At 48.2% G+C, this 13536-nt stretch overlaps 1 protein-coding gene across 1 annotated transcript in view; it reads right to left on the bottom strand.

Annotated features, from left to right (window-relative positions):
• Nucleotides 1–778: 778 nt before the first annotated feature.
• LOC147669145 (kyphoscoliosis peptidase-like) overlaps nucleotides 779–13536 on the bottom strand; it is a 128982-nt gene continuing 116224 nt past the window's right edge. The window contains exon 6 of the mRNA XM_086948195.1: nucleotides 779–3001. Within this exon, the coding sequence (XP_086804321.1) occupies nucleotides 1686–3001 (1316 nt within the window). The 3' untranslated portion in view covers nucleotides 779–1685. The remainder of the gene's footprint in view (nucleotides 3002–13536) is intronic.

The following is a 13536-nucleotide window of genomic DNA, read 5'->3' as shown; positions in this document are numbered from 1 at the left end:
ATACTCCATTCTGCGTTATGTCACTGCATTGTTTAAAGACCACGGTCATAATAAACATACATTTTGACTTGACTTGACATATCTTTATTTTTATACAGATATTTTTTGAGAAGCAAAGATGCAGCAACTATATAAAACAATTTAAGACTAAAATAATACTTCAATAGTGGTCTGAGACTGCAGCAATATTACAAGGGTCATCCATTTAGTGTCTGACTTTGCAACCATGATTGTCTCACCCACATTAACACTGTAGTGCTTACTGAATACAAACTTAAACCTATAACTGAAAAATATAAATGTAACATTGTACATGTCCATTCCACCTTAGTAAATGCACAAAATTCAAAAATAGGAATTTTCTTGTTCTAGGGACAGATGCAGGGTGGGCAGGATATTTCCATCTTTTTGAAAATGTAAGGAAAGGCATGCAAAACTCATTTGCAAACATGGATTAGTGATTTGCTTATCAGTCTATAAGATAAAAAAGATAAAATAGTTATCCAAATATTTTTAATATTATGAACTGGCTCTATATAGGGCATTTTAATCAGTTGGATCATAGAGACCATTGGTTCTTAACCTATTGCCTTCTATGGACCCCTCTCTTCATTATTACTGGAATCCGCGGACCCCCACTGAACCATTATTGGAATCTGTGGACCATCACTGAGTCGTTACTGGAAACCAGGTATCCTGGTCTAAACATTTTTGATGGTTTGAACAGCAAAACGATGCACAAGAAATGCAGAAACAAGCATTCATCAAAATATACACAAAGGGAGAAAACATTTATTTAATTCACAAACAAATATAAAACCCCTCAAATTTTAATATTAATGGGAAGCTTGGATCTTTTCTAAATTTAATTTATGCCACTCGTCATCCTTACTATGTTCTGTTGGATGCCCTTTCTCTGCTCCCACAGATCAATTTGAAGATACTAAATTAATTTTTAGCTACCAAATCTCAAATCCCTTCAAATTAGCATAATATTTTACAGTTTTCAATTTTAAAAATGCTACTTCTTCATTAATATGCAATTTATTATTCGGTTATTTTTTTACAGTCACAGACCTCCCGAGGAGGCTTCATTGAGCTGTTGTGGTCCCCGGACCACAGGTTACGAACCAATGTTATAGATGACGAATTGGCTCAGTGGGTCAATACAATTCTAGTATCTATACTGTTCATGAGTTCAAAATTTGACACCTACTTGTTGAGAACCCAATGAGATAGTTGAGTGCATCAATCTCGAGGAAGGCCGCAACCATGCTATCTTTTCAGAATATCCTTATAAAATAAATTTCCATTCAATAAAATCTGTGGCATTGAGCTGAATCCCGCTCTGCATTGGCGACTGTTGGGTTAGTTAGTGAAAGCACCCGCTTCGACTGTTGTAAGGCTACAGGTTCAGGCTCTAGTTTACTAGCCCAAATCTTGTAGAAGGTTGACACTCCTTTATCTTTTTGCTTCATTATACGGCACCCATAGCTGCAAAACTGTGGCAGCCGATGAGATATGAAAAACAAATAATTATAATTCTTATTTGGAAGTCTTTCTTGTCTTTTCATGAATCTAGGGAGATTGCTGCTTGCTAATAATTGAGAAATATGTCTTTACAGATCAATTCCAACTGGCCGCACTCTACTTGTGCATGTCCCCCATTGACATGTGATATATCTTTATCCCGAAGACCCATTCACATTATTTGCTATATCTCCTATCTCATAAGCCAGGATCACGTTCATACATTTGGAATGCTGACTGAACTTAGCTGCTATTTTAAGGATATTCCCAGATGGTCCTGTAAACACATCGCCCTCCCAGACTTTGCTCTTGGTAAGATGGAGATCTGTCCTTGATGCCCCGGTTGCAACGACTCTGCATGCCTCTGGGATTTTGAGTCTGATGCGCACACTACTCTCTTCCAGGAGCACTCCCATTCTGGGCTGCAGCAGTGTGCATCCTTTCTTCCAAGCACTGTACACCCTAGGGAAGGGCGGCCACTGCGGGTTGGTGAAACAACGGACCACATAATCGCAGATATGTGAGAACTCGCTGTTTTCCCCGCTTCTTGCAAAAAGTCCCACCTTATAGAATCCGGATTCTGGAAGGAGGACGCTCACACTGACCTTCTGATCTAGGTGCGTAAGCAAAATGTACCTTTCCATAGGGTAGCAGTTGTTTTTCAATTGGTCCTTATCCAACACTGCACTGACCTCGATGTCCGAACTTGTATGGAAGGTGATGTTGCACTTGCCCATTTTAGTGCTTATGATGGGGGCAGGATGACTTGGATTTGATAGCCCAGCCTGTTTTGCTTTTAGGCCGGGTCCACAGTGATTGCTTAGGCCAGAAGGAAACAACTCATTACAATTTCCTGGACAACCGCAGTGAACAAGCAGGTTGGCAGCATTCTTGAATTTCTCTTCTTCCAGGTCTTTAACAAACACCGACACTCTGTAATAACCCAGGAGAAGGCATAAGACCTTGCAGCTGAACTTGTCATATTCTATCTGAGATACAATACATTGCTTGCTTACAGATTCATCTAAGCCATCATGAACTAGCTCATACATTGCTAGCAATGGTCGTGAGGTCTCAAAGGTTAGGGTTACTGTTCCTGTGTCAGCAGAAATTATCTCTCCGCTGCAGTTACTGTCCTTGATACCAAAATCGTTGACTTTCTGATGGAGACCCCAGAAGTTGAAGGGATTCTCTGGCAGTGCTTCTGTGTAGTCGGACTGCAGACACTCAACCTGGTATGAGCAGACCCAACCGTAGGCGCCGTTTGTGTCGGCCGGCTTTGCAAAGATCATCAGGTCATAAAGTCCTTCTTCAGGTGGGATGATTTTGAGATGCATGCTTTTCCTGGACATTGTTAATATTCCATGGGTTTTGGTAATAGGTTTTGGAGTATTGTTGTAGAGCCTGTTGAGTTGATACGTAAATTCTGTCGGATAGACACAGCCCAAGGAAACAGTTGCTTCCCCATTCGCTGTAAAGAAAAGGAAGAACATTTAATTCCAAAAAATACTTTCATTTGATAGTATACTGCACTGTTTTACCTGACTCAATTAGCAATACTATTCTGAGACTGTTATTGGAATAACACCACTTTGGGGCCATTAACACCTTTTTTAAAGTTCAGGCACTGTTACCAAAACCTCGTACTAACCCTACTACCAAAGATGAAACCTATCTTTCTAGAGAAAGTTAACACATAGACAGAATACTTTTTGGTAGAAACATGGAACCACAAATCGTGGTGCGCATCTAAGTACCAAAATCTTGAATTTAGGGTTATAAACTCAAAATCCTGATTAGCAGAATGAGAATTTTCAGATATGTATTTTTCCAAACACAAATTGCGCTAATCAATGCATAAAGATCCAAATATTGGGTAGACCCTTCTGCATAAGTAAATCTGTCATATGGAAGGGAAAGGAAAGAAAAGTGGTGTTCAGATACAGCAAAGGAGTTTGAATTCTTTGAAATCCTGTTAAGGCGCCCAAATGTTGTTGTTTGTGGGTTGTCATTAAAGTCTTTTCTGTCTTTTCCTACCATAGAAGAACAAGACAAGGTGCTCCTGCCTGCAAAAGGCAAGCGTGCATGTTAATGTTAAGTAGCATGAATTACAAAACCATACCAGCAGTTACTTATCACTGAGCCAACCCGATCAGAGCTCAGCGTGTCCCCAGGCCTGTGTGAACAAGAAGGTCTTTTCCTGAATGGAAGGTGAGTGGCTTCCCTACGCAGACTCTCCGGCAACTTACTCCAAAGTTTGGGGAATCAGAACTGAGAAAGCTCGCCCGCCCATGGTGACTTTGTCAAACTGTGGACAGGTCAACAGGCCTGACTCAGAAGAGTGGAGAACACAACAAGGCACATATCTCCTTAGGCGCTCCTTAATGTATTCCAGTGCCAGACTAAAAAGAGGTTTATGTGCAATACACAGGCCCTTAACCCCTTCCATGCTCATGACGGAACGGTTCCGTCATGAGCGTCGGTTGAGCTGTGCTCATGACGGAACCGTTCCGTCATGAGCCGATAGGCTCATTAGAACCTTCAGCATAGCGCGAAAATTCGCGCCGCGCTGAAGGGGTTAAACCTCTGCTTCATTGGGAGCCAGTGAAGCTGCTGCAGCAGTGGAGTGGCGTGTGCACGTCTTGGGAGCTTAAAAATGAATCTCGCTGCATCATTCATTGCTACTTGCAGATTACCTAGTAGCTTGTCTGGTAGCCCAATGTACAGTGGATTGCCGTAGTCCAGTCGCGACACAATTCTGGGCCGTCATCACAGTGCGCAGAGTTGATAGTGATAGGCGGGGTACCAGTTGCCTGAGTTGCCTCAACAGGCCCGCACAAGTCCCTACCACAGAGGTCACAGGATTTGACAGGGTAAGCTTGGCGTCTAACTTAATGCCCATGTATTTCAACAGGGTGAAAGGCAGGGGCAGCTGCTCTGTCGGAGCGGAGGAGCGTGGCCCTACTTAAATTACCCCAAAGCCCAAGAGATGAAAAATAAAATGGTAATTCATTACCATTTTATTTTTCATTGCCCGTCCTTGACAGAGTGTCAGGACAGGGCGGGGCCTGATGAGTGACAGCATCAGGGCAGAGGGGGGGCTGTATGTGCACTATTTAAGGGGCGCTTGTCTTAAGGCTGGTCATCTTGCAATGGCCAGTCGCACATGCACACTTTAAAAATCTCTAATCCAGCTGTCTTGAAACAGCAGGATTAGAGCAAGTGGCGGCCTAGAGAGCACAGTGGAGAGCTGAGTGGGGCCACTCCCTCCAATCAGGGCGCTGCTGTCATGCGGCATGAGGGCAGTGTCAGGATGTGTCAAGGGAGTTTCCTGGTGGCCGGGCTGCAGTTGGAGAAAGAAGAGGTCCAGTGCGGAGGACCCGGTAAGTGTTTAATTTTATTTGTTACTTTATTCTATTTGCGCTTGTGCATCCTGTAGCGCTCTAGTGCTCCGAGGGTCTCAGGTTGAGCCCCCGGAAGCACTCCGCACAATGTATCACTTTCTGGCCAGGCGTGGCCAGAAAGCTTTAAATAAAGGGACCGAAGTGGCTCGGCACTTCCGGTCCACACCAGTGCAGTACAGTGTGTGTGTCCCCTCATTGCGCTCCACTAGTGTTGCAGCGCCGCGGGCCTAGCCCAGCTCACAGGCCCTCACACTGGCGACGAGGGTGGGATCTACAAAAGATAAGCAGCACCCACCAGCAACTCTCACCTGCCTGCTCACCAGCTGACTCGATCGCCCAGCCGCAGCGCCGGAGAAGGACGTCAGCGACGACGGCCACCGCCACCGAAAGCAGATGCTACATCCCAGAAGCTACACACACCGGTAAGCAGCGTGAGCAAGGAGCTGCGTGTGGCACCGGCGGCAGCGACGGCAGGGAGGCCCAAGACGAAGACACGCGCCGAAAGAAGCAGCCCGGCGACAGGCCCAGCGGTGCGCGCATGCGCATAACGCGAAGCGCCGTCACCAGAGAAAAGAACCCAAGAAGAGCGCGAAGCCGAGAGGGCGCTTCCGGCAAATCGAGCACGAGGCCTCGTGGACATAGAGGAGGCCCGGCAAGGCCAACCACACCACGAGGTGACGCAGCAAACCCCAAGCGAGCACAAGCAGCCACCATCAAGCAGTGGCCAAGGCAACAAGGCGGATCACGTTACCCAGCGCCAACAAGCACAAGCAAAGCCAAGCAGCCGCTAAGCGCCCACCAGGCCACACAGACGCAAACAAGCACGAGCAAACACAACCAAACGCACAATAAAAAGGCACCCAAAAGACTACCGCCCAGTCACCGGCCAGCGTCAAAATGACCACCAACCCTGGGGGGGCATCTGGGGGAGCCGGCCAAGCTCAGCAAGTGGCACCACCAGCAGTAAACCTCGGCCCTCAACCACCGACGCCGTCAGCCCACTCACAAATCCAGGCGCTACCGCCGTTCAGCGAGCTGATAGACCCCGGGACAGCGGCCCCCAGATGGGCTGTGTGGCTAGGGCAACTCAACAACTATTTCACGGCCACCAGGGAGAAAGATGACGAAGTGAAGAGGTCCCTGCTGCTACACTTTGGGGGCACAGAACTATATAAGCTATTCAAACACCTCCCTGACACAGGAGATGACAAAGACTATGACGCTGCAGTCAATGCGTTGAACGCCCATTTCGACCCCCAGCTGAACCCCCACTATGAGCGGTTCAAATTTCGCCAATCCCGGCAAAGGGAAGGAGAGTCCATGGATGCGTTCCACGCACGGCTGAGGGATCTCATAGGCACATGCACGGACGACGACGAAAAGAAGGAGGTGACCGCGCAACTCATTCAAGGCTGCCGCAACAAACACCTAAGGACACTTATTCTACGACAGCCACGTATAACCCTTGAAGAAATATTGATCCTGGCCAGGTCCCACGAACTGTCAGATGCACGCGCAACAGCGATGGAAGCAGCTTTGAACCCACGGGCAGAAGCAGGAACCGTGGTGAAAACTGAAAGAGTGGATGCAGTTCGCAACACCAGCCGAGGAAGCAGAGGAAGATGGCCGACCAGGACGCCAGGCCGAGCGTCGTGTGGATACTGTGGCCGAGATGAGCACAACCAAGATGGCTGCCCAGCACGTGGCAAGACGTGCTCAAAGTGCGGAATACCCAACCACTTCGCAAGCGTGTGCAGGGGTGGCTCCCGAGGAAGAGGGGCGTCAGGAAGAAGACCAATCGCAGGAGCAATAAAACAACTATCGCTTGATGACGCAACGTCGTCTCAACCACACGGACCGCCGAGGCGGCCCCAGTTTGATGACTCTCCCTCAGAAGATGAAGATGAATGCTACTACGTGTCATTCGTAAGCGAACTGAAGAAGCGACGGAGACCACAGCCCAAGTGCCAAATACACATCGACGGGTCCCCAGCATGTGGCGTCATCGACACGGGAGCCACCATAAACGTCATGGGAATCCAACACTATAAAGCACTGAACCCAAGACCCAAGTTAGTGCCTTCAAAGGCACGCATACTGACGTACGGTAGCCAGACACCCCTCCCACTGCGAGGGAAGATGATGGTCCAAGTAAAAGCAGAAGACAACGAAGTAACAACAACGTTCCACGTGATAGACAAAGAAGCGGACTTGCTTGTAAGCAGCAACACGGCAGAAGACCTCCGCCTCATTGCGTTCGCAAACGCAGTCAAAGCGCTACAAACAGAAGACATCCTGGAAATGTTCCCCACGCTATTTGAGGGTCTTGGCACAATCAAACGACCACCAATCAAGCTGCACATCGACCCCGCAATCCAGCCAACAGCCCTAAGACACAGAAGAATACCATTCCACTTGCGCGCAGCCGTGGAAAAGGAACTCAATCAACTTGAAGAACAAGGGGTAATTGAGAAAGTATCGGGGCCGACGCCGTGGGTATCCCCAATGGTGATAGCCGAGAAGCCGCGCCAGCCAGGCAAAATCCGCATCTGCATAGACATGAGGATGCCAAACAAAGCCATCAGACGGGAGCGCCACCTCACCCCGCCGGTGGATGACATCCTCACGGATCTAAATGGGGCCCAATGGTTCTCTAAGTTGGACCTTAATGCAGGATATCACCAGCTCAGGCTAGCGGAAGAGAGCCGCTACATTACAACATTTTCGACACACCTAGGGCTAAGACGGTACAAGCGATTAAATTTTGGCATATCATCCGCAGCCGAAATCTTCCAAAACACAATAAAAGAGATCCTAACAGGACTCGGAGTCCTGAACGTCAGTGACGATATCTTAATTCACGCCAAGACCAGCGAAGAGCACCACCGAAGACTGAGAGCCACGCTACAAAGACTCGCGCAGTACGGCGTCACCCTGCACAAGGACAAATGCCAGTTCTTCAAGAAGTCAATAGAGTTCTTCGGATACGTATTCGACTCAGACGGAGTAAGGGTAGATCCCCGCAAATCACACGCCATCAAGAATGCTCCGGCACCATCAACTGCTTCCGAAGTAAGAAGTTTCCTGGGCATGGCGCAGTACTGTGCCAGGTTCATACCCAATCTGGCCACAATAGCAGAGCCTCTGAGAAACCTAACGAAGAAAGACAGCCCATGGAAATGGACGGCAACGGAGGACAAAGCATTCCATCGGGTCAAAGAAGCCTTATTAGACAGCACAACGATGGCGTACTTCGACACTGCAAGACCCACCGAAGTACTAGTGGACGCCAGCCCAGTGGGCCTAGGAGCCCTCCTGTCGCAAGAATCCGAACCCGGGGTGTGGGCCCCGCTAGCCTTCGCAAGCAAAGCCCTGACGGCCACAGAGTCCCGGTACTCGCAAATTGAGAGGGAGGCACTGGCCGTAAAATGGGCGTGCGCCCACTTTCATCTCTACATCTCCGGCCACCCTTTCAGAATGGTGACAGACCACCAGCCGCTGATTCCGTTGTTCCGTGGAACGGCTCCACACCCCCGCCAAGGATCGAACGCTGGGCAATCCAGGTTCAACAGTACCAAATGGACCTAGTGTACCGGCCTGGGGCGAAAAACCCGGCGGACTTCCTGTCGCGCCACCCCCCGCAGAAGAGTCTAGCAACACAGACCCTGAGGTCCAGACTGAGGAGTTCATCAACATGCTTGCAAGAGGTGCGTGCCCCTGTGCATTGACCGCCGACACCATCATCTCCCACTATGACAACGACGCAGTAGTCGGGAGGGTGAAAGAGGCCATACAATCAGGAACGTGGACGAACTTCCTGAAGGACACCACCGGGTGGAACGAAGCAGACAGAACGCGCCTACAACAGTATTGGAAGGTGCACGACGACCTCAGCTGCGCTGACAATGGCCTCCTACTGAGAGGGACTCGCGTGGTCATTCCCAAAACACTGCAAGAGAGAGCAACCACCCTGGCACACGAGGGACATCAAGGCACCCGCAGAATGAAGGCGAGGATGCGAGAGAAGATATGGTTCCCAAACATGGAGGAGAACATTGATGCCTGCGTACGAGAGTGTCGAGCATGCCAAATCACAAGCAGCCCCGAAGCGCCAGCACCTATAATCACAGAGGAACACGCCCCATCACCGTGGGCATGGCTAAGCATGGACTTTGGCAGCTTCCCGGACGGAAGAGTCACAGTAGTGCTGGTAGACAACTACACTAAATACCCCATCGTGGAAACAGCAGCGTCAACCAGCTTCGCAAACATTCGCCCCATCCTCACCAAAACCTTTGCCCTATTTGGCATCCCAATGGTCATCAAAACGGACAATGGGCCCCCATTCCAGGGGAGTGAGTTCAAAGAGTTCCTAGACAACCTTGGCATAAAGCATCACCGAATCACCCCGCAATTGCCACAAGCCAACGGTGAGGTAGAACGCTTCATGAGGACAATAAACAAAATACTAAGAATAGCCTCAGCAGAAGGAAGTGACCCGGAAGAAACACTGCAGGCGTTCCTGAGGGAGTACCGCAGCACGCCGCACAGCACCACCTTGCAATCACCATGGGCACTGATGCTGACCGGCCCCAGAAGAGATCTGCTACCTATGGCTGACGGTTGGACTCCCACACCATACTCCCCAGCAAACACCCAAGAAAGGAGAAGGAGGACAAACGAGAAAGCAAGTCGCAAGAGAAGAGCCCAAGAAAAGACCCTGAGCCCAGGAGAGACAGTGCTCATCCGGACAAGAAGGCCCGGGGGGAAGTTCAAGACCCCTTTCGAACCAGAGCCCTGGGTCATTAAGGAAACCCACGGAACAGCTGTCACTGTCAGGCGAGACGGAGAAGAAGTGACTCGCAACGTATCGTGGTTCAAGCCGATACCTGCCCCGAAAGGACCAAGCCCAAGTGGTGGTACACCTGTAACGAGGGAAGAAAGAGAGAATGCAGCCACAGATGACAACTCGTGCCTGGCCCCGGACACTGCAGAACGTCCATCCCTGCCGTCACCGGGACCTCCTCAGGACCAGATCCCTCCGAGAGGCAAGTGGCAGTATAATCTCAGATCCAATCCACGACCCAATCACAGGCTGGCAGATTTTGCATGTTGAACTGACTGTTATAATTTATTTTGAAAATCTAAGTTGGGAAGGGATGTAGCGCTCTAGTGCTCCGAGGGTCTCAGGTTGAGCCCCCGGAAGCACTCCGCACAATGTATCACTTTCTGGCCAGGCGTGGCCAGAAAGCTTTAAATAAAGGGACCGAAGTGGCTCGGCACTTCCGGTCCACACCAGTGCAGTACAGTGTGTGTGTCCCCTCATTGCGCTCCACTAGTGTTGCAGCGCCGCGGGCCTAGCCCAGCTCACAGGCCCTCACACATCCCACCTCCCCGTAGATGCCAGCTCCCACTGGAGAAAGTCCCCTGCTTAATGGGTGTTTTGTTGGAGCAGTAAATATATTTTGCCCATGAAGACAAAGGAGGTGATTTGCTAACATTTTGCACTGGCTTTGCGTCATGAAAGAGGCTCAAACTAGTACAACTCTTTTTATTATTTACATTTCAGCGCAGAACTTGTTTTAAAAATAACTAAAAGTAATGCAAAGGAGCACAAAGCGCTGTTTTGCATTAGTTAGCGTCAAAGGAGAGTTACATGGACATTCCCATGCAACTACCCACACTTTTTGACGCAAAAACCTATTTACCAAAAATGTGAGACAGGGTTTGAAAAAATAACGCCTTTGAAAACCAGGCGTTAAATGGAGAAATATTGTAATTTCTCTTTTCTGTTCCATCTTTGCATGCGAGCCGCACTATACAATGCATATAAAAGGTAGGAACATTTTTAAATGTTGTCTAGGTATAGTATTCTGTAATGGAAGGGAACAATTCTAGTACAAAACCTATGCAAGACTCTCGAACACACCCTTGCACTATGGTGCAAAGGTGTGCGCGTGGCACATGGGAGCAAAATTCTGCAACGGCGTTAGAGAGAGGGGAGGAGAAAACCACATCTCTGTGGATATGGCGCTCTCTCCCTGTCACGCAATGCAGGCCAGCGTTATTGGCTGCTGTGCTTCATTGGTGACAGTGTATTATATCTGCTCCAAAGCAGTTTAGAGAAATGCAAAATAGGCTTGTAACTGGTAAGACTTATAAGGCCACCCTCTTACACTTACAATGCAAGGGTTTTCTTAGGGTAATATTCTTGAATTTTGTATAGTCTCCAAAATATTTATATTTAAGGCGAACGCAGTCTTGATTCTACTCAAACTAGATATGCTATTTTTGAGACTGAGTCCCATTCATTTAATACCACAACCAGGTAAGAAACAAACAATGCAAACTATTTCAAAACATAAAATTATTCTTTTCTGTTTTGTTGCTTAAAAAAACAAAGTCGAGAAAAAGGACAAAGGAACCCAACTCACTAAGGAACCTGGCTGGGTAAATTATTGATAGAAACAGCTTAAAAAACAAAGGGCATAATTACAATGTTGGTGGGACCGCCACTAACAGCCCATCGGTTACCCCGACAGAAAGGCCTTCTGCCTGACGACCGCATTTGGATGCAGGTAGTTGGATCACAGAGGTCAGGGAGAAAGACCGCCGGCTCCGATAGGATCTGGGATCCCACCAGGCAGCGGTCAGAATCGTATCCCTACCAGGAAATACAATGTCCCTTTCCAACAGCCTTTTCATGGCGGCCGACTCTGCATGGATGTGCACAAAGTGCTTTTTTACACTACAGCTTGGGCTGCAGCCCATTTCAGGGGCTGCAGCACAAGCTGCAGTGTAGGACAGCACTTTTCCACCTGCTAGCCTGACGGGCGCATTATAATTGGGCGCTCTCCTGACTGACGTGATAGCGGGCAACAGTCCGACCATCCGTTAACATAAGTGCCCCCTAAATCTGAGAACATCAATCTGTGTAATTCTACAGTGCAACATTCTAAACTGAGCAGTGATTGGTGTGTTTTAGCTTGAAAACATGTCTAAAAAATAAATACTTGGGTACATTCTCTGCCACCTATCCATCCATATATTTACACTTGCCGTCAGCAAACACACACAAATACTCGCCAGTCATTTTTTAGTCTGGCCACAGACAGTTTTAGTACTCCACGAACTCGTGCAAACACAATAAGTACCAAGAATATGAGCAGACAGAACCAGTGAAGGGCAATTTCCCAGTTGGGTTGGCCAACAATCATTTGACCGGTTAAGAGGGTCTCAGAGTTTTATTTGGACCTAGTATCTAGACAGGTGCGTCACGTTGTAAAGCCATGCGCCACATGAAACCTGCGTCGGGTTTCAGGTGGGCGTTCTGTCGCAGGGTGGGCGTTTCCTCGTATCAAAGCCCCCCAAAACTGACGCAGCCAGTTTTATGACGCTGCTGCGTCAAATCCTTACGCCTGCTTGAAGCAGGCGTAAGGAGTGACGCACCATGCTATGTATGGGTGGCCCCTGTGTATTGCAGGAGTTGCGTCGTGCTTGCGACGCGACTCCAGCAGTGCGCCGCCCATACGCCACAAGATGCGTCACGCATCTTCCCTTCCTTGCACCATGGTGCGCCGCATTGTAAATGCGGCGCATCTGTGGTGGCGCAAGGAAGGAATTGCATGACGCATCTGTTCTGCGCATCCCTGCTGATTTGCAGAGATGCGCCAGAACATTTAAATATGCCCCTAAGAGCTTTCTTCATGTAATTCACATCCATGGGGGCGTCATGTATAACAATAAGTGTTGGCAAATGTGAAATATTTTGCATTATTAGAGCAGACAATATTGTATACTGCAATACGATCTATATCATTTACTGTCATCACCCACAGCTGCACAGAGTGCCTGGGAGGACCTTTCTCAGAATGAAATGATCTGAGGAAAGTGATACTATGTGCAGAAGTTAATTCCTACTCATTCTGAACCAATATGTTTCCCACCAAGACTTTCCTGTTGATGTCCAAGGCCCAAAGAGCAGTGAGCTGCATAGTTTAGAGGTATCTAACATCACTGTAAAGATCAGGGTGATGAGCTGCACTTCTGAATCCTGCCCCTGCCCCGGTACCTTGTCCTGTATCTCTTTTAAACTGCTGCAGATCGTTTTTTTTGACGTCCATAAAATCAATGTATGGATGTGAGGGTTTTTGAGCCTTGAGACCCTCACGGGTATGTAGTGCGCTTTACAAATGCTATGATTGATCGATTGTGATGTTTGAAGTTACTTTTTTGTCTTCCTTTCACATTCCCCTAAAAGGCCCTCCATCACACTTTCTAAGTCTAGGCGATTACACTTAGGTAGAGTATAAACCCGAAAGAAGAATACCAAAGGTAAGGAACTTGTTTTGTGTTATCACAACTGCAAACCACTGAAATTACAAACACCTCAAATGTGGTGGTAAATGAATCAATTAGAAAGTGGAAGCTCTCCCCAGAGCACAGCTTACCCTTTGGGTATCAGGTCAGACAGCCTGCAGGGTAAAAGGGAAACTGTTTTTTAATGAAGCACCTGTCCAGCTGTCCCTTTAATTGACACAAGCTGCTTTATACAGTGTTTCCTGTTTCAGAAAGAGAAGACTAGAGGATCACAGATTACTAC

This window comes from Lissotriton vulgaris, unplaced genomic scaffold (genome assembly GCF_964263255.1).
Source record: "Lissotriton vulgaris unplaced genomic scaffold, aLisVul1.2 SCAFFOLD_3715, whole genome shotgun sequence".
NCBI lineage: Eukaryota > Metazoa > Chordata > Amphibia > Caudata > Salamandridae > Lissotriton > Lissotriton vulgaris.
This window is presented reverse-complemented; position numbering and strand designations above follow the sequence as displayed.